General features: G+C 41.9%; 2 protein-coding genes across 2 annotated transcripts; one reads left to right on the forward strand and one right to left on the reverse strand.

The window, feature by feature from the left end:
* Window positions 1-462: 462 nt before the first annotated feature.
* On the reverse strand, window positions 463-20,669 carry usp28 (ubiquitin specific peptidase 28). The gene is made up of 26 exons (XM_030782997.1): window positions 20,643-20,669; window positions 17,556-17,630; window positions 17,201-17,321; window positions 15,786-15,873; window positions 15,489-15,654; window positions 14,232-14,318; window positions 13,782-13,919; window positions 12,903-12,973; window positions 12,659-12,735; window positions 12,405-12,553; window positions 12,152-12,279; window positions 11,890-11,985; window positions 11,587-11,745; window positions 11,161-11,360; window positions 10,620-10,690; window positions 8,437-8,665; window positions 7,891-8,217; window positions 7,530-7,648; window positions 5,866-6,150; window positions 5,200-5,295; window positions 3,984-4,162; window positions 3,571-3,649; window positions 3,036-3,115; window positions 2,832-2,955; window positions 2,101-2,296; window positions 463-635 (listed from the first exon to the last, which is right to left on the reverse strand). The coding sequence occupies exons 1-26, from the start codon at window positions 20,667-20,669 to the stop codon at window positions 463-465; spliced, it is 3,540 nt and encodes a 1,179-aa protein (XP_030638857.1).
* Window positions 20,668-26,700, forward strand: htr3b (5-hydroxytryptamine (serotonin) receptor 3B). Its single transcript, XM_030782999.1, has 9 exons — window positions 20,668-20,704; window positions 21,321-21,484; window positions 21,818-21,862; window positions 22,067-22,176; window positions 23,051-23,220; window positions 24,047-24,204; window positions 25,411-25,621; window positions 25,836-26,045; window positions 26,435-26,700. Exons 1-9 carry the CDS (start codon window positions 20,668-20,670, stop codon window positions 26,698-26,700), a joined length of 1,371 nt encoding a protein of 456 aa, XP_030638859.1.
* The last annotated feature ends 32 nt before the right edge of the window (window positions 26,701-26,732 follow it).

Raw genomic sequence — 26,732 nt, forward strand, 5'->3', positions numbered from 1 at the left:
TGAGGTTAACAGAGACACGGGGCACAGAGCAAAGTAGTGGAGAGAGAGTTGGCCAACCCTGAATCTCTGACTACACATTTCACTGCAATAACAATCTATAATGCTTGTGACATGTAGAACACATTATTAACTTCTTTTCCTGTGCTCTTACACTGATGAGGTGGGTCCTATGTGACACCCCAGAAATCCAGTCTCAGAATTCTCAGAATCAACTGAAACTGATCTTTCCTGAGATTAGTGGATTTACATGAGCAAATAATACAAATAATTTCTCCACAAAGACACCAGACAATCCCTTAAAGCTGAGTGCAAAACCACTACAGAAACAGATATAAAAAATATCACGTATTTCTAGAATCACAGTGAGAAAGTAGAAATCCAGTGTCAGAAAACTGAGTCAAAAGATCAGGGGCTGGAAGTGGCTTGACCTGCTCTGGGTTCAAGTCCAGTTCTTGTCCAGCATCACTTCACAGCGACGACTGAGGTATTGTGAATAGACTCCATGACAGCGGCCAGTCGACTGCACAGGTCGTGAGGGGAGTTGTGAACTTTGGGTGGCTCTTTCAGCACTACCATCTCTGCCGAGCAGTCCAGCACCCTGGGCAAAAACTCACTAAGCCTCTCCTGCAGGGAGTCTGAAACAAACACAAAACCCCCAAAATATAAATAGAGCCAACTGGAAGAGTTCATCCTATTCAAATATACATAGATGAGCCAAATGTCATCATGACCACCTGCCTAATATGCTGTTGGTCCTCCACGTGCTGCCAAAACAGCCCCGACTCGCCAAGACACGGACTCTACAAGACCCCTGAAGGTGTCCTGTGGTATCTGGCACCAAAACATTAGCAGCAGATCCTTCAAGTCCTGTAAGTTGTGAGGTGGAGCCACCATGGATCGGATTTGTTGGTTCAGCACATCCCACAGATGCTCAATTGGATTGAGATCTAGAGAATTTGGAGGCCAGGGTGACACCTTGAACACTTCATCATGTTCCTCAAACCATTCCCGAAAAATGTGTGCAGTATAGTAGGGTGCACTATCCTGCTGCAAGAGGCCACTGGCATCAGCAAATACCATTGCCATGAACAGGACTTGCAGGATCTGCTGCTAATGTTTTGGTGCCTGATACCACAGGACACCTTCAGGGGTCTTGCAGAGTCCATGACTTGGCGGGTCAGTGCTGTTTTGGTGGCACACGGAGGACCTGCAGCAGTTGGTCATAGTGTTTTGGCTCATCGGAGTATTATATAAAGAGCCCACTGGAAAGGTTCAGCCTATTCAAATATATTATATAAAGAGCCCACTGGAAGAGTTCAGCCTATTCAAATATATTATATAAAGAGCCCACTGGAAAAGTTCAGCCTATTCAAATATATTATATAAAGAGCCCACTGGAAAAGTTCAGCCTATTCAAATATATTATATAAAGAGCCCACTGGAAGAGTTCAGCCTATTCAAATATATAAAGAACCCACTGGAACAGTTTAGCCTATTCAAATATATTATATAAAGAGCCCACTGGAAGAGTTCGGCCTATCCAAATATATTATATAAAGAGCCCACTGGAAAAGTTTAGCCTATTCGAATATATTATATAAAGAGCCCACTGGAACAGTTCAGCCTATTCAAATATATTATATAAAGAGCCCACTGGAACAGTTCAGCCTATTCAAATATATTATATAAAGAGCCCACTGGAAGAGTTCAGCCTATTCAAATATATTATATAAAGAGCCCACTGGAAGAGTTCAGCCTATTCAAATGTAAGAGGAATTTTGTAGTGTGGAATCATCGTGTTGGAAAGGCATTTAGAAATAAATGCCAACTCTGTGAGAAGCCAAAGTGGTTAGTCATGAAGGTGATATGAACTTGGAATATAGGACCAAATTGTTGAGATCTCTTTAGAAAATGTTGAATACAGAGGTTGTAAAAATGAGCGAAATCCACTTAGTTTGTGAAAGACAGAAATGCACTGAAAAAAGAGGAAAGAACGATATTGTAAGGAATCTTTTGTTTCTGTTGCTGTTTCAGCTGTATTACCCTGACATCAATGCCAATGTCTGCCAAAGGGTGTTTCACTACAGTGTGGTGTCTTACCCTCCGTATCCTGGCCCAGGTAGGAACACCAGCGGCTCCTGATTGCCTCGATGGTGTCCAGGTCCTCCTGGCTCACACTGTCTTTCACCATGAGGTGCATGCAGGGGATAATGCTGTCATTCATAATGGCCACGCCCTCTTCCACGTCACTTTCTTCCCCGCTCTTAAACAGCGTGGCTGCACTTTCATTCAGCTCCTGTAACGTGTCACAAAGGCAAACCTGATTAAACAACTGCACAGAATTCGAAGTGATGTCACTTAAAATGGTATGGTTATTTACTTTACAGCTTTTTTGAACAAACTCAACTTTTGGGTCTATATATAAGTGGACCTGTCATTTTTTTAATTGTATAGTTTTGTTCACATGCTTACGCACATGGCATGGTCCTGTGGAAGTCCTGTATAGCAACTCTGATCAAATGATCATTAAAAAAAAAACCATATTCAAATATTTTTCTAATCTCATTATTTTCATTATTTAAAATGTTATTTAATATGTTTTATCAGGAATTTCTATATCTTTATACAATGTGTATGTGTATGAATGTGTGTGTGTATGTATGTATGTATATATGTATGTATGTATGTATGTATCTAAAACCCTGTTTGTAATCCATGAATTGCTGACATAAAAAAATGAAAGTTTCCAAGTGAGAAGCGGAACAACCTTTTAACTATTTCCACTAATACCTCAATAATATGACTAGAGTGACCCCAGATGAGTCTCTTACTTTCAGACATTTTCTCCTGTAAAGTGCTATAAGTGACTGCTCAACTCCTCTCTTTTCTCCATTCCTGAGAAGGACTGCGTTGCTCTGGTAAGCATGAGCCAGGTAGTTCAGGGCTTCTCTTACTCTGGAAAGGAACAAAGAAAAGAGTAAGAACTTTGCAATATTTAGTATAGTGAAAACAACCCTTTCCCTCCATCAACATACTTTCCATTCTGGTACTGCTCTAGTCCCGTGAGAAGGTAGGCAAACACCGTGCGGAACATGTTATAATCATCATGCCACTGCTGTGAGTGTGGAAAGAGAGAGAATTTTGACAACAGTTTTGACAATTGAATTTTGACAATACAATGAAATAAATAACATTTTTATAACCTTAAATAACCTGTCCCAAGGCTCAACTTTAGACTCTGCACTCACACACCTACTGTAATATTTCAACACCTCACAGAGAACTCGTTTACCCTCTTAGACCTCTTTATCTCTACTGGTTACTACCCTGACACAGACATGCCTTTAATCCACTAGGCTAACCGCCACCATGATGAGCCCCTTAAAATCTGAGGTTTTCCCTTCCTTATCTGAAGATAAAGGCCTCCTCCTGGTCCTTGCTCCTGCTGCTTTAAGTATGCTTCAACAGGCCTTCAGGCACTAACCTAAGTACAGATGCATGTTTTTATGAAGTCTAGAACTTAATTTATCTGCATTAAAAAGCTTATGTTTGTTTGTTCTGTGGTCTTACCATGTACTCCTCCATGTCCATATCCTCTGGTTTGATTAGGCGAAGCTTAACTCGAGCCTCTCTCATTATACTCACAGCCCTGGGAACAGATTTTTGTGCTAATTCGCATCTAATTCATGTTTACATTGTAACCCATTCAACAGTGGATCATCTCACTGGATTACTTTATTTTAATGGTGATATGATCTTGTACAAGTCTTCTTAATCTCTGGGAGAAGCTCTTTTACTTCAGAAGCAAAATGCAAGCTACAATAACTGAGAATGAAAATATATCAAAATATATAGTACTGCCCAAACAGTACATTAAAATACCCAATGTTATGCAGACGCTATGCTTTTTGCAAGATCACAAAAGTCCATGTGCTTACAGATGGTCAGAAGTCATGACATTCATGAAGTGAGTATGACTGTACCTTTCATCATAACTAAGGTTACGGTCTGCAAACTGCTCCAGCAGCGTTCTCTCGATGATGCGATTGGGCGCTTTGTTCTGGAAGAAATAAACTAGAACATGCTGGAGCCGGTGGTCCTCCTGGGGACTTGTCTCCTCCTGGGACAGTTCATAGAGCCTGGAGTACTCCTCATGGAACGCCTGGAAAGAGACACACACACACACAAACACACACACACACACACAATTACAAAAGCCTAAAAGAACTCAATGATACAGTTGAACTAGAACATTGCACAAACACCTATATTGTGAGAAAAGACCATACTGTGAGAAAGCCTTCCACTCCCCTTCAGATACACTCAGTCTCACAAAGCCTGGACTGCTGTATACAGTCACTGCTGTTCTGTTTTCACCTATTCAGTCTATTTTTGGAAAAAGGCAGGGCTATTAATCACAGAGGTCTACATTATGTTCACACTGCAGCTAAAAGGGACACCATTCATATTTTCTCATTTCCAAATATGACGTAGATATTTTTAAAACCGGAAAAACTGCAAAAAGTACCTCTTCCCCATACACAGGGCCGAATCCCATTCCTAACCTTAAAACCTGAGTCTGGACCATTAATTAGAAAGCATTCAATCTGTGGGTGAGACTGGACTAAACATGAAGCATTCAATCTGTGGGTGAGACTGGACTAAACATGAAGCATTCAATCTGTGGGTGAGACTGGACTAAACATGAAGCATTCAATCTGTGGGTGAGACTGGACTAAACATGAAGCACAGGGATGAGGGTATGAGATATTTTTTCTCATAGTCACCATGAGCTGAGAAACCTGTAGCTGGTCAGTGATGCAAACCATCTCAGAGATGAGTGTAACAATGTTAGTACTGTAACTCTTTCATAATGGGCTTATGGATCTGACACAGCCATCTAGACAGAAGTGATGTTTTTGTCATGTTTTTCATTTGCACCAGCAGGTCATTTCAGGTTATGAGACAGTTGTAAAAATAAATATGAACAGAAAAAAAAAACAGATCTGAGAGGCAGTGTGGAATACTTGTTGTTGTTGTGTCAACAAAGCATTGGCTCTTTTGATTCAGTTCAAAGGCTCAGAGTTTGACTGATCAAGGATGTTAGCTCTGGGCCAGTCTCATGTGGTCACATTACCACTGACATTTTATCATCAAAACGTGTTTGTTCCACAGGGAAAAGCAGTCATGCTGGCTTACCTTGATAAGGCCTGCTTCAGGCCCGTCTCTGTCAAATGTCTGTCTGGCTTTGGCTATGGCCAGAATGACACCCTGCATGGCTGGAGTTAACATCATCTGCAGCACAAAGACAGCGGAGCCTATTATAAGTAGCAGTAACATCAACATTATAAGAGTACCTTTTTCTCTGACCTTAACTCATGGCAATACACCAAATTTCACATTCATAAAAATATTCATAAATATTTCATCACTTTTTAACATGACCTTTATTTTCATATAAAATTACAGCAAAATGGTTGTGGGAAAAGGTACAAATCCCTAACCCAACCCAGACCTGAAGCACTGACACCTTTTCTCTTATAACTGTTTGCATCACTTCTGAATGAAATGACATCTGTGAGATCATGTTGGAATGAAAATGAAAAAAAATGTGAGATAATGGCCTTGAAATGAACAGAGTGTAGAATTGCAACCATATCAAATACTGATGTTTCTCTACATGAATATGTCAAATATTGGTTTTGTCCACATGTCCATGTTGGAGGTATTTTTCAACAGATCAGGCAATTTGTTCTGGGAGAGTCTCCACAGTTTGTACAGAAAAAACAAATGCAGTGATACACAGCTTCTACATGTTGTGATGAGTATTTTTAGCCAATCAGTAAAAACAAGAGTGGGTCCTACCTCCTCGTTGTAGCCGTCTGCATCAGCCCGCACCAGGATCTTGCCCACATTGGGGATCTCCACCTCTGACACCTCGTCCTCTGGCTGTCTTAGCCTGTGTCTGGCCTCTGACACCTCGTCCTCTGGCTGTCTTAGCCTGTGTCTGGTCCCTGTAGAGCTGCTCTCTGAGGGTGATTCCTCCGGCTCATTGTCCACTCCTGTTTCCACTGTCTCACTCAAATCCTGGCCCTCTGTTTCAGTCAATGCTGCCACCCTCTCTTCAGAAATGGACTCCACCTCCACTCTCTGGGAGAAAGCAGAGGTTGACAAATTCTAGATGAACTTTAATCTGTACTTCAGTAGCAGCTGTCACATTCTGCGCAATCAGACAACTAGCTCAGGCCCCGGTCTAACAGCCTTTGCATTGTCAGGTTTACGGCTTCTAGCAACGTTTCACTGACAACAGGAATATTTTGCTTCATCTGTCAAGTATACGTTTCATGAATTTACAGCAATTAAAGCATTGTGTGTGGAGAGAGGGCGAATAATGTTAATAAATTCATGAGCTTATAGCTTGCTGTAAATCTTTTCAACACTACTACTAGAGGTCCACTAGAGGTCACCCAAAGCCTGTGTAAGTATGGGCAGATGGACTTCTGTTTACACATTGCCTGATGAAGTCTATAAGTCTATGACACCACATTCAAGGACCATTAATCAGATCTAAGGGTCCCAACCTGATTAGAGGCACAGATGAGTGCAGCAGAACTCAATGTCCACACTACAGGATGTGATTTTTGATAATGACAGAGTTGCCACGGTGACTGAGGAGGATAGTATTGGGGTCATGCATACCATAATGATACGGTTGTCAAAATACATACAGACTCCCAATGGGCAAACAATTGCCTTTTGATTGAAGGGTCCCTCAGCTATTCTTGAAAATCACTTCATACAGCTAAGGAAACGAGAGCAGTGAGTTGTCATCCATAAACAACAGGAAATATGGAGCTCATGGCCTATTTAAAGATCAGCCACTGACGCACTGTCCCCAACAACCCAACCCAGTCAGCGTCAGAGGGTGGCAGGAATGCCTGAGAAGCCAAAAGAGTCCAAACAGCCATTTGGATCTGATATCCTTACACCAGGCTTACAAAGACAGAGAACTGCAGCTTTGCAACATGGTTAGCAACATAACCGACACCGTCAACTAACTATACAGGCTATTGACACAAGCATATGTACAGCTTAGACAAACAAATGTGTATCGCCACATGGACACACACACATGCACGCATGCACACACACACACACACACACACACACGCATGCACACACACGCGCACACGCACACACACACACACACACACGCATACACACACACACACACACACACATACACAGACTCACACACAGAAACCCAGTCAACGGATTAATATTAACAATTCTTTGAATGCATTTACCAGATTATTTCTCAGTAATGTGTAAGCAGTGATAAAAATGATCGCTAGAACCAAACTCGGGTATGAACAGACAAAACTAGAGCAAGTGTTCCACTGAGATCCACAGAATGGTGACAGTGATACAGCAGTGGACCCATGACCCACATGTGTGGCCTAAATCACTGCTGCATAATCAGGGCTGTATGTGACCAAGTTATGGAGGATTCATATGACAGGACTCACCTGTCCCTGTTCCTTCTGCTCCTGGCACTGCTCCACCTCACGTTGATTATTTTCCTCCTTCAACGTGTCACTCTGTTCTATGAACTCTGTCTCGACAGCTGAGTGACTCGTGATTGGCTCTGGAAAACAAAGATATCAATTAATCACTGGGCACAGTGACCATGTTAATGACAGGTCAGGATTCTGATATGACTGATATGACATCTTGTGACTAACATGTCATGAAGTGTGATGGTACCATATGACAAAGACAACCTCAACAAGGCAAAGCTTGACTGTGGAATGACAAGACATAATATTCCATGATGTGCCCATGCTATGAGAACAGGCAGAGGCAGGAGACTAAAGACAGCATGCTGACCTGTGCATTCTTGGGTTGGTTCCTGTGTGGGTTCTGGTACTGGTTCCTGTGGTGCCTCCAGCTCTGGTTCTTTTGTGTGTCCTTTGGTTTCGTCCTGCGGTGGAGGTGGTGGTGGTTCTGGTGATGGGGTCTCTATCTGCTCGGAGTTTGACTCTTTGGCTGCTGCAGGAGGCTTGGACTCCTCCTGGGCTGTCTGACAGAGGTGTTCCTCCCACTCCCTTAGCTCCTGCTGGAACCAGTGGTTGTCCTCACGAACATAGCGCCTAAGGACGGGAGGCAAGGAGTCCATTCCTCGCAAGAGCTGTCCAGTCTCATTGTCCGTGTCCTCTGAGAAGCAGTCGCAGGAACCAGAAGGAATATACAAATGTATCAATCTGCGTGCAGTGCATAGACAGTCCTTTCTGAAAATTCTATTGTTTTGTAAGACCAGCTTAGTAAGCAGCCATTTCAGCATTAAGATCTGAACAGTATGATTTGTGGCTTTATGACTCACATGATAAGTGTGTATCTGTGTGTGAATGTGAGGGTGAGAGTGTGTGTGTATACCTGCTATAAGTTCTGGCATGCAGTCATTGATGTACATGAGGCAGTAGGCACTGGCATTGGTCATGCCTCCATATGAATCTCTGACTAGCTCCTCCCACGAGGACTCTGTTACCATGACATCGTTGTATTTGAGCCAGCGCTTGTGGGTGTGATCAAAGATGTAGGCCCAGTAGTGTCCAGCAGAGGCCTGACCCTCATGCACGAGAACAGCATGTAACCTGTAGGGTACCTGTACATATCAAAGACAAGGGCTGGCCATTGTGAATGAGGTCGGCAATCAGACTCTAAGTAACAGTACATGACAAGTGAATAAACCAATAGTAGGGGAGGAAAGGAGCAGTATCAGATACACACCTATTCTATGTATTTTTTTTTAACAACTGAAGACTCATTTTGCTCATTTCATGCAGTCTCTGTTAGCATAAGTTCTGATGCCTGAGGAATTAGTGAACTCTGACTAAACTACTCATTGAAAACAGTCTTTTACTTTTAACGAATCAAATAATGCAGTCGTCCTCCAGCGGAGATTGGCCCAAAGAAGTGAAAAAAAATGAATCAAATACAATTCTAAACTCTTTCTACATAGTGCAGATTACAGCTATGTGCTACAAAAATTCAGATAATGAGATAAATACACAGTGTTGCCTTTACTTATAAATACAAAATATCAAGGAAGTGAAATGGAAAGAAATAGAAATAGCTGCACAAACATACACTTAGTGGCCAGTTTATTAGGTACACCCATCTAGTACTGGCTCAGTCTGCCTTTTCTGCCAGGACAGCCTGAGTAGTTCAGGGCACAACAGGGCACTGGAAATTTCCACAGGAGACCTCATATCTGCTCTACTGGGTTCAAGTGTATGGACTGTGCAGGTCACTTGGGTAAAGCAAACTTACTGTCATGTTCCTGGAACCATTCTGTAACACTGTATGCTTTGTGTGGAGGTGTGGTATCCTGGAACCATTCTGTAACACTGTATGCTTTGTGTGGAGGTGTGGTATCCTGGAACCATTCTGTGACACTGTGTGCTTTGTGGGGAGTCGTGTTATCCTAGGAACCATTCTGTAACACTGTGTCCTTTGTGATGAGGTGCGGTATCCTGGAACCATTCTGTTACACTGTGTGCTTTGTGATGAGGTGCGGTATCCCTCTGGGACTGTCTGTGATGAGGAGGGAACTGTAGCCATGAACGGATGCACCTGTTTACCGACAACGTTCAGACGCGTTGTAGTGTCCAAATGTTGCTAAGCTGCTATGGAACTAAGCCAGGAAAACATTCCCAGCACCATTACAACAGCTCAACACACTGGTGGAGGTGGAGGTGGAGGTGGTGTAATACTGAGCGTGAAAAACCCAGAACACCAGCCATTTCCAAGGAATTACTTAAAAATTACTTCTGTCACTTATTCCTTTCTAAAGTTCAGTCACATAGCATCTGGTATCAGGCAGACTGGGTCCATGGACTCATGCTACTGAAATCCCAACTCTGAACCCATTTGCATGATGAAACAGGAAGTGGGAATCGCTGAACAAGACAACACTTTTCCAGTTCCACAACTGTCCAGTCTTGGCGATCACATGCCCAACGAAGCCAGTTCTTCTTGATTTTAGCTGAGAGGAATGAAACCTGGTGTGGTCAGCTGATGGTATAACCCAGTCAGACAAGATGCGTGTGCTGTCTCACACACCACTGGAATCCTGGGCTGACATTTACCTGTTTGTGCTTGTCTGTGGCCTGTGCATTTGTGGCCTGTGCGTTTGTGGCCTGTGTGTCTGTGGCCTCTGTGTTTGTGGCCTCCGTGTTTGTGTCCACGATTCTCTCAGTTCCACTCTCTCCTCAGTGAGCTGTTCTGCCCACACCTCTGCTGCTGACTGGATGTTTTATTTGGTTGTCACAGTACATCCTATATACTGTTGAGTGCAAAAGCCCAGGAAGGCATCCGTTTCTGATCATCAGACTACTCTAAAAGCCACTTCGGCCACTCATTTTGTCCTTTCCAACATTCACTCAAACAATAAATGGGTTCCTTAATCTCTGTCGATTGGTTTTTATACAGCAAACATTGGCCATATCACAGTGTGTCTCCTGGAATATTCCATTTTTGTGAGTGGGGTGGTGTACCTAATAAAGTGACCACTGAGTAAACATAGGGCCAGAGACAGAGTGGGACAGTGGATTTACCTGACACAGGCTTTTATCTGAGTACATGCTGTCCAGGGCTTGGCTGATCCGGTCAATGCTGGCCTTAAGCTCTGAATGGAGGTAGAGAAAATGAAGACCACACCCTGATCCATAGGTTGGACCCGACAGTGAGGCAACAATCCACTCCCTAACACATTAGCATATCTGCTATAAACCACAGCAGGTGGCTCCCAACAAAGGGCAAAAATATCACAGAAAGTGACATTTATCAAAGCAATGCCACATGCAAAGCAATTCAATGTCTCTTCAACAAGAGGCCTTGCAGATCAAAGGGAAAACTGCTATTTCTCTTCTTTTCTTGCACCATAAAACAAAAAGCGATTAGGAAACTTTTTTAAGACCACAATGTTATTTAAACAACGTGTGTGGTCTGAGATGCAGGTCCATGGTGGGGGTACTACAGACACAATGGTACCATGGATATGGCAATACAATGGAAAGACTGGTACAATGGATACAGTGGACAGAGTGGATACAGTAGATGTGGTGGTACTGTGAATATAGTGGATATGGTGGATACCGTGTATGGTGTTCTCCACTTCAGACCTCCAGCGCTGTAGACAGCCCTTGACAAAATGAAGCTCCTCCTCGGTGATGCTGTGGGGGGCAGGGAGGAGTGGGGCGTCGGTGGGAAGTCTACACTGGCTAAAGGACTTATGTGTGGGGACCCGCTGGGTGGTTAGACCTTCAGATGACCCCGCATCATTTGGTTCTGACAAACTGCAGAAAAGCAAAGAAAAATAGTAACACAGCACTGGGGAGCTAAAATGACCCATTTTGGTTCTTCAGCACCACTGGTTAATGTCTAACAGATAAGGAGAAGAGAAGATGAAAAACAGACTTATGATAATACTCAGTGCTAGCTGACAGAGGAACAGATCAAAGAAAAGATGTGGATTTGATCAAATGGGCCAGTTTATGTAATAGTATCAAAACCAGCACTTGCCTGGTGTGGTCTGAGGTGGGCTCTGTGTGTGAGGATGGGTTTAGAGGAATGGGGCAGGCAGGAGAGACACTCGTTGGCTTAGTGGTGGCAAACTCCAGCACATACTGCAACATGTCTGCCAGGGGGTACTTGGTTGGCCCTGAGCCATAATTTTTGTAACTTGAAATGAAAGAACATAGATATGGTTGAACAGTGTTTGCAAGGCCGTCTGTTACCTGTAAGCCTTGTTAGCACTGATCAAGCCTGCAATCTAGAGTCCTTTGGGTTTCTCACTGTTTTAGTCTGACATTATTATTCACCTACCTCTCAAGTCTCTGTTGTAGAACCGTTAATTGGTCCCTCAGTCTCTTCACCTCCTCTCTCCTCCCGTGAGTCTGTTCGACATTTTTATGAAGGTACCTGCTCAAAGAATATCTCAGATTACAACAGCAAGTTTCATACACAAATTACCTGTATATGTACAGCACTTTATTTTTAGCCCTTTTTTTTTTTTTTTTTTTTTGCATTTTTTGCTTTGACCTTGGATCTTTGTTCCATGAGTTGGCAGGAGTACCATGAAACTGACCTGTCCATATAGATAATTTGCGGGAATTCCAGCTTTTTGTGTATTTTCTCTGGTCGGCCAAGAGATTGATTGAACTCAAATCTGGACAGCTCAAAAGTCAGCACAGGGGGCAGTTTCGAGAACCAGCGCTGCAAAAAATCAGGGAGCGAAAAATCTGATCATCTTTGAATTTAAAACGCTGCATATTTGTGCAAAATAAAAAATGCCAACATAACACATTATTCTCAAATAAAGATGCTGATAGAATACTAACCTCCTGACCAGTAGAAACACTGTGATCTGAGTGCAGGGCTTCAATCTCCCCTTCAACCATTGCACCCTCCAAACATTCATCTAAATTGTTGAAACCATTCACCTGAAGGGGATACTGCCCAAACTGCTCAATGTTTGACACCGTCTTTCCTGCATAAAATGAGCCATCTCTTAGTAATGTATCAAACATGACCTCAATCGAGGATATAGCATTTAAAAAAATGGAAATTTTGAAGAAACATTGCTCTGTTTTACCCTCATTAACTCTCTCTGCTACAAATGTCCCATAAAATAGCTGCACCATTGGGTTCTCCTGCTTATCCTCAGGATTGCTAGAGGTGACAGAATATACATTTTGTTTTCTTTTTTTAAATTGTGCACTCTAACATCCAATACAGTGAGATAGAGAGCTATCATAGTCCTGACACAGTACAAATTCACAGATCAGTGTACAAACATGCTTCTAAAAATACAAGCACCTTCCATGTGTTGTACTCACTCTCCACTGGACGCCAACTGAAATGCATCTTCAAGCCAGTCAAGCAACTTGTGTGTGAACTCGCTAACATCCTAAAACAACAAAACCTGGAATGAACACTTGTGTTTACAGGCACTCTCATAGCTCTATTCTACAGACATATATTTATGATAGATTTCAAAAAAGCACATTAACTGCATGATTTCCTGTGATTAAACACAACAGATCTTAAGTCAGAATTGGGTCATTAGCCCAAACATAACATGTTTCCATTGATAATTGCTCTACTACTGCTTCGTTGTTTGATGTCTCGTATTTTATTAAAAGTCAAAGGAAACCAGAAACAATTTGCCTAATATTCCTTTTTGTTTTTTATTGTCAATTGTTCTTGGAGGCCCACACTCAAACAGTTTAACTCCAGTAGGTCTCATTAATCAACTGAACTTTTTATTCACAAAAGGTACTTTACACAGTAATGGAAAATAAATTTGGCCTGAAAATGGGAGAAAAGAGTATTATATCTGTCTTTCTCTACTGCTGTGTGAAGCTGATGGGTCTTATTTTTATGTGAGTGCCTGGCAGGAGTGTGCTTTGGGAAAGCCCAGGCATGGGGACATTTACATGTTTACCACTGCTGCACCACTTACAGTGCCACCTGTTAGTCCACTGTGTCTCCCACCCAGCCAATGGCTTATACTTTTTTTAGATTACAGAAACTTACACACTAGCTTTGATTCCCCTGGAATTTATTTATTTGTTCTTTATAAATTTGTTGACATTAGTTTTTTTTTTTCCATTGAACCCACTGGCACATTTTATTTCATCCGTAATCCTGAGCTCCAGGGGTACCACAAGCACAAAATGAAGAAATAAATGGATGTGTTTCCCTGGGCTGCATACCTGCTGCGCCTCGCTGGTTCTGAAGGCATCTCTGAGGAGTTCCACAGCTGCAGACGGATCCACAAACTTACGTGTGGAACCCACCATTAATGCAAAAAGGCATCGGAGCTCCTGCATGAAGGCAATGTTTCGCTTCTCCTGTCCCACACAAATGTATATACAAACACACACACACAGTTGTACCTATAAACTCATTTGAGGTTATTTATGAATCACAGTGTACAATACAGCCATGTCATAAAACTCCCAATATTAAAATAAAAGTCATTATAACAAATAACCCAATAGGTTGAACGACAGAGAACATCTCGAAAATACACAGAGACATCTCGAAAATACATTTTAAAATGTACAATCTGTAATAACTTTATGCTGCTTTGTGAATTTCAATTTCATTGGTTTGTGATAGTGATGGTTTGAGAATTTCATTCAGAAAAGCATCACACTTACTGAGTGACTCTTGCATTTTTCCAGAATGTGTTCTGACAGGCAGTAGTTCAGCACCAGTCTACGAAACACTGGCAGGTGGAATAGGGACTGAAATCAACAAACAAGAGGAAAATCTCTAATTATGTTACAAGAGAAAGGCTTATGTTACTGACAATATAATGCTAGTTCATTCATCCAGAGGGAGACACTAACTGCTGAGAAGAAACTTTGACAAACACAATGTACTTCAGCCACCACACAGAGAGGAACAGCTGTAAACCATAGAGTGTAAATCTCTCCCAATTTCATTGATCTAGCATTCTGAGACATAGATCAAATCCTTGCTTTATTTCCATTGTCACCATCATGGCACATAATAACAACATATACATAATATTGTATACAAATAAAGAATATCAAGTATCTGCACACATTATAGCTGTACTTCAAGCAAACAGTGAACAAACAAAACAAATCAACAAACACACAAACAAACTCTCTGACCTCTGTGATGCTAGCCCCTCTCCCTGTCACATGATCTGATTACCGCTGGGCCTTAGCTTGAGCTGAACTCACACTCTAAAATTTCTGACAAAAAAAAAAAAGAAAAAAAAGAAAAAGATATCGGCCTCACAGCCTGCATAGCTCATTGCTGCACTTACCATCCAAACATTGCACTATTTCACCCAATCCACATGCTAACAGTGAGGGCTTACGATCCAAACACTGCAGTATTTAATCAGCCTCACACACTAATATAGTGATAGCTTGAGTTTCCATACAGATATTTGATAGGTCTCAGTAAACTCAGTCTGGAGCAGATTTAATAGCATTAGATCCCAGAGACGCTCTTGCAGTGGGGGACAACAAACCAAGCTCCACCTCATCTTCCCTATCATTAGCAGTGCCACTAATGCAGTTTGCAGAGTATGAACATGATTACAGGACACCACTCTGAATGTGCCACAGAAAGCTCTTTCCCAGTGTTACAACATTATAAATATGCAGTGATTATGACCACTATTAGAACTACTTATTAATTAATTCAAATAAAATCTGAACTCTTTGGTAACACCCTTCCAGAAGATCCTTTGATGCAAAAACCAACAAAAGTTCAGGTGAAGCAAACAGAGGAAATTACGCCAACCACATATTGCTGACAAAGCAAAAGTTGTGCCAACTGCACAAAAGTTTTATCCTTCATGAATCCACCAACTTTTTTTGTTTCTGTTAACTTAATATACTGTTGAGCAAATTCTATGGCTAACGTGAACACACCTGGATGACAGCGCTGAACCAGCAGGTGTTGCCCACATTGCGGATGCCAACGGGCCACCCGTCATGCCGGATCCAGTCGGCCGGGCTGCAGCCCTCTCCTCCGGCCGCCTCACATCTCTTCCTCTTCATACGACTGGTGTTCTCCTCTGCATTAGCCTCCAGGGCCCTGTGGCACACGGTCAAACACAGAGTCACATGACGTAGGTCAGCTCTCCCAGAGAAATGCTGTGGTGGAACAAGAGGAATCAGACTTTAGAGAGTTCTGATATGGATGAGGTTCAGGTGTGAGGGTGGTACCTGCAGATCTCTTTCTCCTCGGCCTGACACTGCTGGGACTCCTGTAGGCTGAGCTCTATAGCTGTCTGAAGGTCATGCTCAACTCTGCCTGAAGAAGAGCACAGATGACCGTGTCAACAGTGGAAAACAGATGACAGTGGAGGACACATTAAAAGGAAATGTTCAGGAGCATTGTCGACTGGCCCAGAGCAGTGTTCAGTGATCATGGTTGTGTCCTCCAGTGTTCCACAGTCATCTATTTTGGCCCCATTCTCATCAGTGTGTATACAAATGAACTGGACCCTGGAGTTACCAATGCAAATATCCACCTGCAGTGTGATTTCCCTTAGATGGACTTTCAAAAGGATCAGGCTAATTCTTCTGATGTCAGCACAATCTGTGATGAAAATGCTCCTGAATATTGAAACTTCAAACCAGTCTTTCTCCCTGTGTGATGTTGGCACTGAGTCCTACAAACTACAAAATGATTGTATCAGTCTTATTTTCCGAAACTGATCAGCTGGGAAAGAAATTAAAAGCAAAATTCTGTTTCCTCTTCAGATATAAATAATATTTTATCATAATGTTAGGAAGAACCTTGTCAATATCACAGTACTCCCTAGCCCACGGATCATTCATACGAATGTTTCTCTATCATCCCAGTTTTTCATCACATCATGGAGATTTACGACAGAATACAAGTCTCTCACTCATCCTCACTCTCTTTATCCTCACTAGGCTCTGTCACTGTGCTGCTACACATCATCATCTTTACTGACTACATTCTCTCATTATTTCCTTCCTATGACATCACTGAATCACATATATAACCTGATTACCTCGTCCCTATGACATCACTGAATCACATCTATAACCTGATTACCTCTTCCCTATGACATCACTGAATTACATAGTCTTACCCTCCTCATCAAGATGCAAGGGCTATAACTAAACCTAGAAATCTAACAGACAAAAAAAATCTCTTGAATCTTAGATCTTGAAACAGTCTGGCACCAGAGTTCTGGATTCTTAGAAACTCTTTTATTTTATCCATTCAGATGATTTAGGTAAGGTGACTCTTGCCCTCAACATGTTAACATATTATGAGCTTTTTGATGTTTCATTGTGCTGTGACTGAATGTTTTTTCATCTTCTTGGAGAGCCTCTCTTTGCCTTTGGTCTCTCCTAAAAAAGGTCTGTAGAGCACTGTAGGATGTACATGGTAAAATAATACTAGAACAAAGACAGGAAGCCCATCTGGCAGCAGCTCCAGCTGTCAAAAGCCTGTATCCACTGGAGAGATGTTTCTCATGTGCTAGAAATAGCTGTCCATCTCTCCTACTCCTTAGACAATATGAGATTCAAACTGTGGAGACCCATCTCATATTTGTGGCTTTCTCCAAACACAAGAACATTTGTCTCTTCTGTCTACTCACTGTTCTGTGCGTTGCAGACCCCTCTGTTGTTCTCTCTGCTAGAACATTCTGCAGAACATTGCTCCTCTCCCATTTGCATGGTCAGCAGGCTGATGGCTTGGCTGATGTCACCTTGACTTGCCTTAAGCCAGAATAAAGAAGCATAGTCAAAACAAGACACCTGAGTAGTGAGCTGTTTTCCATTTATTCCTGGAAATCCCCCCTGTAGAGTCGTATACATATGCCCAAAATCAGCCTAACTCATGTTCAGATTCTATGTGGGGCAGCACTAGGTTCTGTTAATATTTGGGTCAACGGAGTCATGTTACTGCTCCTACTGTGCACACATGGGGCAGGGCTGCAGTCCCAAACATACACTGAGCGTACTCTGGAGAACCTGTATGTCCTGAATACCAGTGATCTCTCTCAGCTGCTTCATCAAGAGTTCGTTCTGAAATGAACACACACACACACACACACACATACACACACACACACACACAGGTATATTTTTATATCTTAGTGGGGAATTTCCATTGGCTTCCATTTTACTGTAACTAAAGATCAACCAAACCATAACCTTAATACCATCCATGTCCCTAACCAAAGAAATATTTTGACAAATTGTTTTAACATGTGTTTAGAAAGAAAAACATGTAAACTTGCAGGGTCCAGCAAATATACCCATAATACCACCAGATGTCAGATATTTATATCATCATGAAGACATGTGGTTCACACAACATCACAGCAACATGGCACTCACACAAACACACGCAGATGCACACACGCACATACACGTACAAAAGGGCTACGTTTTTGGATGACATCCTTTCTCCTCAACTTCTATTTCAAAAGCACAAGAGTGTAAGTAAACAACCAAAACAGAACAATCATATTTTGTCAGTGTATCAGAGAAAAAGGAGAGCAACATTTATGAACTATGGCGAGGAATGTGATCTGATCTTGTGATCTACACTACAGTTAATTAACTCACACACTGCATGTTTCTGACAGTTTCACCACACACACACACACACACACACACAGAACCATGCAGACACAAACACACAGACACACAAGCATACACGCGCGCACACACACATATACAGAGCCAATATTTCTGACAGTGGTCAGGGCAACAGCTCCTGTTTCACACTGACAGTCTCTAATAACACATTACCCATTTTCAATAGGTCACTCTGCCCAACCTAAATAAAGTGCCTATTGAGTTGAGTTATTAGTGTTATTGCAGTATGAGAGTTTAGGTGCACCTTAGTCATGGTACATTCTACTTTTAACTGCTTCAATTAACCAAGTTTAATTTCCCATGTGGAAGAGTGCTTTTAGTGAAAGTTAGACTTGAGTTCGGCAGCTGATGTGAAAGACAGGTTGTGTGAGTGTAAGCCTATGAGAGAAGTCGAGGGGTGAGTGAGAGACTATTTTAGGCCAGGCAGATAGCAGGTGGGAATGTCAGGCTAGCTGTGAGGACGGCCAGACTCACAGGGCACAGGGAGTGAGAGACATATATGGTCCACAAGGCCTCTGGTCACACTCTATTTTAGGCCCTATGTTTATCATGCCAAGCAACATGCCAGCAGGGCTAGAGGCGCAAAAATAACGGTCACTTCTCCAAAAACAAACCAATCAACAAACGCTCACCTCAGATAAGGGGGAGACATCTATTTACACATGAAAACATCATATCTGATCTCAATACAAATCTGAGTGCATTTCAAAACCACAAGAACTCACCCACAGCTGAAGGCCTAATGCATGAGCAATGCTGTTGTGGATGTTTATCGTTTTATTTACTAAATGTTTTGGTACAGGTGTTTTTCCATCAGACAAAACGCATAACATGGTCAGTGATACTACACCAAGCAGAAGGGCATGTTAATGGTATCAGCAAATAAACATGACTAGACCACTTTGTTTACAGGGCATCGCCTGTGTTAGGGTGGAGTTTTCTTATGACAAGCACAATATTTCACAATATTTCCTTAACAGTGAGTAAAACAGTGTTATTGAGTTTCAGATCTGTACAATATACAACTGGAGAACACAGTTATCGAACAGAACAACTACAAAAACGAATACCGTTAGACATTACTGAACTACACAACCACACAGACAAAATCATTCACGCTGCAAAGCAAACATCATCAAACGCATACACATATTATCAGTCACATAAAAACATTATCAAACGCATACATATATTATCAATCACATACAAATGTTATTGAACACATAAAAATGAACGGAAGCTGTACAGGTGTGAAAGAAATACGGGCAGAACTGTCGCACCGTAATTACTGACGTGCCACCTCCTTCTAACAGTTAAAATGCCATCACTACAACTAAACAAAGACACATTTATACTGATAGTTTAAATCAAACACATATTGTTCTAAGAGGAGTAAGATTGTCTCTGCGGTTTAAGTCAAAATGCAGCTCTGAATCAACATACAACCCACAAATCTTGAACTGAAAATGACATAGAAGAAACGAGCACTTTGCTATGATTGTACACACATTGCAGCGTTGAGAAAACTTCTACACCGTCCTAGTAATAATTCACAACCTGGAGATCTGAAGTTTCAAAATGCCACATAGCTTTGCTCACCGAAACAACAGAATTTTCCTCATGTTCACGCTCTTGATCAGATCTCATGGCGAAAGAGCAGAATATTTTCCCCAGAATTCCTTTGCCCGACTTCGGAGTGTGACTTAGTCCATGTGTCACTCACACAGGCACACACAAAAGCGCTCGCGCACTCTCTCATACACATAGACACCACAAGTGACATGCGTTTGCAGAGAACGTAGAACCTGCGCAGTCCTGGGACTCAAAACTTTTTTTTTCCTTTTAACCCTAGACCTGTAACGTTTGCGCAGAGGATTTAAAATAATAAGAATCCATTATTAACAACGAACCCCTCCAGATTTTTCGGCTATGCATTTGTACACATATTATTGGACATTTCTTTTGTGGTATACCATTGTTGTATGTGCTCTCCTTACATGAGTCTTTTATTTACATACGCAAAAACCCGAACTGAAACACACTAATACACAGTGAATATAGAGTCCGGAGTCCATCACGATCTTTAAAACACCATCAACAGCAATCACCATCAGTATACAATTCAATAAATAAATATTGGTTGGGTTTCACAATAAAACCACACTTTTCTGTCGTTATGTTGTTCATACGACCAAACCACCGGAGAGGGGTTGTCAAAAAATATGCCATTTCCCGCCCTGCCGTCTCATTTCACCAGGATAATAGAAAATCAATACTCAAGCCACCAAAAATGCCGCAACGTGCACTCACTCTAGATGCAAGAGTAAACGAGTCAACAAAATCGTTCTGAGAAGCATCACAGTGTTTCTGTATTTCTGTAGCGATTTATGTTTTGCATCACAGGTTTATCTGATTTCGCGCCGCTGGCTGGACCTTCTCCAGAACCTTTAGAATCGTCATGTTTCCTGTCCAGTGGCTGTTTCTGCTGTTAACAGGTAAGAAAATTTACACGGGTGATGTGATTCCTGTCTTTGGAGCAGCCTGTCTGCTACGATGCACGATAGTTCACAACATTTACCATCGCTTCTTAATGTAATTACTTTGTAGACTTATTCCTTTTGACTAGGCCAGGTTTTAATGAAGTAATCGTCCCAATTTCTACTTCGTTTGTTGTCTAAATTACAACGAACCCATGTTTTTAACTAGTGCAGTTTAAAATGGAGATAATTTGTTTCCTTATTCACTGTACAGAAATTGTCTAATGTTTGTTCCTGTGGCATGTTGTTAGTAACTGTTGATAAGAGGTTGTCATAGTGAACAACACGCTGTAGCATCACTCTGATGGCTAACGGAAAAGGCTCTTAATTGACGAAAACGTGATTGAAATGCTGAGAACAGTGCTCTCTGTTATTGAGGCACAGGTCTGTTGGGAAAATTTTGCGGAATAAGTAGAAAGAATTTAGTGTAACAGCTGAAGTTTAAGTTCCATTTGTTTTCTCAGACTCGGTTTAGATGAAGTTCAATTCAGATTTTGTGTGATTCAGATATGGAGGGGTATAGTTTCAGAAATGGTGATTCTGTAATTCCAGTATCATTTTAACTGTTCCATAGTTCCCCTGGCTGAATTAGCCCCGGAAAAACCAAGGAGATCTGCACTGAACCAACTCACCAGGATGCTGCTGCGCAAATATGACTGTGGAGTACGCCCTGTTCTGAACTGGACCCATCCAACAGTGGTGCATATTGACCTCATCATCCAGTCCGTCCTGGACGTGGTGAGTGGCACCTCTCCGGTCAGTCCATTCAGTGACTGTGGCATGTTTTTTCTGGACCCTTAACATGTGAGACAAGTTCAGCTGTTTAGCATTACCCCTTTGGCCCAGACACATGGCAATGACAGGTCTTTCATAGTAGAAAGGCACATTTTCCAAAAAAAAAAAAAGACTAGTTATATCAAAGTGTTTAAAACTCAAACTGTGGTATACTTTTTGTTGTGCTGTTTATCGGGTGAGTTTGCTAGTTTGTCCTTAGCGCGTTCATGAAATGAAATCAAAAAGATTTGTATAATTTATTCCAGAGATTTAAACATTATAATTGTTTTTTTACAGGATGGACAGACTCAGAAAGTAACCACAAGCATATGGTATCGCCAAGTCAGTATCAAATTACTCATATATTTATTTGTTTCACTCTAGAACTCAAACAATTCTGCATGTTCCTCTGTACCAGTTAAATAACATCGATATCCACACTATTACTTAATATTTGATGAAGTACTCTCTGTAAAACACTTGGATTCTGGAGGTTGTCTGGTTGGACAAAGTGCCAATCTACAGCAGTTTCTGTGTGTGTTTCAGATATGGAAAGATGAGTTCCTTGTGTGGGATCCGGAGGAGTTTGAAGGAGTAACTGAAATATCACTGTCCTCTGATGCCATCTGGGTACCTGATGTCATCATTAGTGAATTGTAAATTGTGTTTAATTGTTTATAATTGTGTTTGAAAGCTCAGTAATTACTTACAGAGCCATCGCATAATTATCTCATGCACAAAATATTTGTAATCTGTCCTCCGCCTGTGACCAAAGCACTGACCACAGCTTTGGCACGTTCATCCCTGGACAGAAATATTTATAGTCACTCAGATATTATAGGAGTTGATTTGCTTCCGAGTCCTGTGAAATGTTTTTGAAGAATTTTGGTTAGGGGTTTCCTCAGTGCCTTTGGTCAGCTTCTGTGGAAAGCAGGTGTAGATTGCACTGTAAATAAAAGCATAGACAACTTACGTGTCTAGATCATTCACAGTGATGGTACATGTCCATATTGTTCACAGTGATGGTACATGTCCATATTGTTCACAATGATGGTACATGTCCATATTGTTCACAGTGATGGTACATGTTCAGATCATTCACAATGATGACACATGCTTCTGCTGGTAAGATAACATGTAAGGTAAGGTAACTGTAAAAAAGAAAACTGAAGATACCAAGAAAATCTTAAAGTATGTTTCCCCTTGGTTTCGTGGATCACAAAATCTTGAGTGAGACTTCTGAAGCAGTTGCGGTTATTTGGAGTGTTAGGAGGGCACATCAGCAGTGGTTGTCTCAGTCGTCCTCCTGTTTCTGTGTGGTTATTTCTGCCATTTTGTGTTTAAAGTTTAAGACTCTGTGTTCATGTCTTTTTGATTTTTAATGAATATAAACCTTTAGGAGATGGAGATGTTGATATTTTTGTCACAATAAGTGTGTGTAAAATTAGGTGCAGGAGACAAACAGCAGTTGTGAATGAAAATGGGTTGAATTATGTGATTTCTGTTTGGTGTCCATTCCTCTCTTCCCAGTGTGGATGTGGGCAGATCTCCTGTCATACCTTATGTTTATGTCAACTCCTCTGGGACAGTGAGGAACTACAAACCCATCCAGGCGGTTTCGGCCTGTGACCTACAGATCTACGCCTTTCCATTCGACAAGCAGAACTGCACCTTAACCTTCCGTAGCTGGCTCCACTCTGGTATATCTCTCAGGCTCTTTTTACTGTGTTTAAAAAATTATACAAACTTCACTGAACATTTTCCACAGAGCAAATCTGTGTTATCGTTGCACTCCTGTATAGAGAGTTTATTTACAGGATAGAGTTCTGCTTGAAAGATCCAAAGTGCAGCACCCCTGAAACAAAATAAGCTTATGTGTTTCATTTAAGGCCACAAACTGAGTGAACCACTTTCTAGAGCATATTTAATTATGACATCATGTAAGAAATGAAACTGATTATCTGCTGATTTCTGGTCAAGCTCCTAATTCTCCTAATTCTGGTTCAGGTCCCAGGTTTTCAATCTCACTGAGTTGAGTGGAGTAGACTTGAATTGTTCTATATGCAAGTGAAAAGGACTTGAAGTAATTAGTGAACAGTAACAGATCCAAAGACCTTCAGTTAAATGGTCTCACACATCAGGGCCTCTTCCAAAACTCTTAATTACCTTCATTGTGATCCTCCACAACCCATTATCTTAATATAATGAGATTTGTGGGAACAAGAAGACGTATCTGTCTAAATGATTCTCCCCTTTGCTCTGTGCTAGAAGAGAAGCAGTCTGTAAAGAGATAAGTTAGAGCACAGATGGGACTGGAGCAGAGCCAAGCTGGCCTGACCTGAGGCTTCTCCTTCAATAATCACTTCCCAATAACAGCCTGATGGTCAGGCCACTGGCTTTGTCTGGATCAGTCACACTCTCACTTACCAGTGCAGTCAGGCATGACATGTGGTCAGTCCACAGAATAACAAAGAGTACAACATCTGGGAGACTGAAATGAGGGTGTGTTTTTTTTTTTTTTGGCAGTGACTGAGGTGGATCTGGCTCTGTTGAGAAGCGCTGAGGAAATCGCCAATGACAAGAGAGAATTCATGAATGACGGTGAATGGGAGCTGCTGTCTGTGCCCTCCCATTACTGGCAACTCCACATGGACAACCGAGATTACGCCCATATTCAGTTCAGTGTAAGCATGGACTTTTCGCCACTAGCCACATTGTTATCATCCCAATTTAAATTAGAAGGCTTTTGACTATGAACGGAGGCAAAGCTTTTTGCTTTGTCTAGTGTGTGATATATAAAGCATTCTGCCAGTCCTAGCAATCATAACAGTCCTGCCACCATCTTGATCTTCTTGCAAATCCAAATTCAGTTGTGCATAGTTAGTACTGTTTAAGACATGCACTATTTTCCTCTTTCTCACTGCATATTTTCAGACAGAGTGCAACAGGGCTAGTTATATATGAGTCAGTGTTTGGAGTCACAGACAAGTTGCAAACTCCCTTGAAATGAATGAACTGGTCAACATTGCATCAATTATGGTGTATCTGATCATGAGAGCTTTTTTTTTTTTTTTTATACTTCACTTAAGTGTCTAGCTATTTGCTTTCAGATTGAGACAACAGGCATAAGACCATGTCTACAAGATGTGTCTGTGTACTGACAGTCTGACAGCATCCTACAGACAGTCCACTAAACACTGTGTGGTTGCTCGTAGCAGCAGTGCCAATGCTAACAGATGAGGCTTAGAGGCTGACAGCATGGGAGAAGGATGATAATAATGAGGCTGCCGCTCTGGCATTTGATCAATGGCCTTCTCGTTCAGTGGGAGAAATGGGCCAATAAGTCAGCGCTGTGGGCAAGCCACCAGGTTCCGCTGAGATACTCACACAAGACTCTGATTACCTCAGCTCCACAGCTCATTGCCAAAGCCATTTAGGGATTCACATTTGTGTTTTCATTCATCGGCGAAATGAGTGGAGAGCAGGTTTAAGCTGGTGTGAAATTGGTCTTTGTTGTGCTTTGAGAGTTTAAGCATTCTCAGATGTGGAAAGGGAAAGGAATGGTTACTGTCCAAATGAGAGGGAGTGATGAGTGGAAACGGAGCACTTGGATCTCTGCTTTTCTCTCTCCTGCAGTTAGCTTGACCAAGCAGACCATAAGTCATGCCTAAGTTCTCAAGGGGGACAAAATGGGTGTGAAAACAATCTCAGGTCTGAAATGAACATTTGAACTGATTCAGCAACTACAGTAAGTGTGGAGGGCAGAGAAGGCCATCTTTGTTCTGCTGTGGATTCAGTTTCTTTTATAAGATCAGGCAGATGCAACCATTTCCCAGTTTTAACTGTATGGTAGAAACATGGAGACTTGCTTCTAATTTTTTTTTCTGTAGATGTTGATCCGCCGACGCCCCCTGCTGTATGTGGTGGGTGTGCTCATCCCCAGTATGTTCCTCATGGTGGTAGACATCATCAGCTTCTACCTGCCTCCAAACAGTGGGACTCGAATCACCTTCAAGACCAGTATCCTGCTGGGTTACACTGTCTTCAGGGTCAACCTGATGGATGAGCTGCCTGCCACAGCTGTCAAAACCCCACTCATAGGTACAGTATCCACACCTCTCGTTTCTCTCTGTAAACTCACCACAGCAAATTCAGCAGTGTTAAGTAAACACATGGGGTGTGTATAAATGAGTTCATGTGGTCTCATATGTACACTCACAGTGTCAATTTAACAGTGTTGAACTTACTGTGCAGGATTTATGTCACAGTGAAAAATGCTTGCATATGATGCATAAGCTCATTTGTTCCACCCTAGGAATGTTCTTTGTGGTGTGTATGGCGCTTTTAGTCTTGAGCCTTGCCAAGTCTATCCTGGTGGTGAAGCTTCTGCACCACAGTGAGAGGGAGGTGAAGGAAATGTCCATCTCTGCCTGTTTACTGGACAAATACGGGTCCTCCAGTCAAAGCTTTAATGAGAGCCTCTTCACTTCACTCAGAACCCTGGAAGACGTGGACCAGTCTGGAGGTAAGAGAGAAGTGAATAAAACGAAACAAAATATTTTTAGAAAGAGAAAAATGCAGACACATATTTAGCTCTTGTTGCTACACACTAGTGAAATAAAATGACTGATCTACATGCTCTTTACATCTCACGGTTACCAACATAATGATAGATCTTCATTCTAGAGAAGATGAATTATATCAAGCCAGGCCAAGTCAACCAGAGCCTCATGTAACTCCATACAACTGTGGAAAGTGCAAGCACCCATCTTAAAGCACTGTTCAACACTTGAATATTCTGCATGGAGAGTAAAGGAATGGGGTTTGTGTAATACTGTCTGTACCTGTGAATCACCAGATCAGCTTTAATGGCTTCACACTTATGCTGTTCTCCTGAATATATTTATTTTGTAGGCTACGAGTTTGATTTTTCCCCCGAGACGGACTTCGTCTCTCTGAGTGAGGCCCAAGAAAGTGTGCCACAACTGGAAAGGGTGCTGCAAGAGGTCATTTCCCTCAAATTGAACCTCCAGGAAGAAGAGAATGACAGCACTGCACAGGCAGACTGGCTGGCACTTTGCAACAAGGTGGACAAAGTCCTGTTCCGCACTTACCTGCTCATCCTCCTGGTCTACTGCAGTACACTGTTGCTTCTCTGGGCTAGCTGGAGTTCTGTCTGAAACAGATGCACGTGCACACACACACACACAGA

This window comes from Chanos chanos, chromosome 8 (genome assembly GCF_902362185.1).
Source record: "Chanos chanos chromosome 8, fChaCha1.1, whole genome shotgun sequence".
Classification (NCBI taxonomy): domain Eukaryota; kingdom Metazoa; phylum Chordata; class Actinopteri; order Gonorynchiformes; family Chanidae; genus Chanos; species Chanos chanos.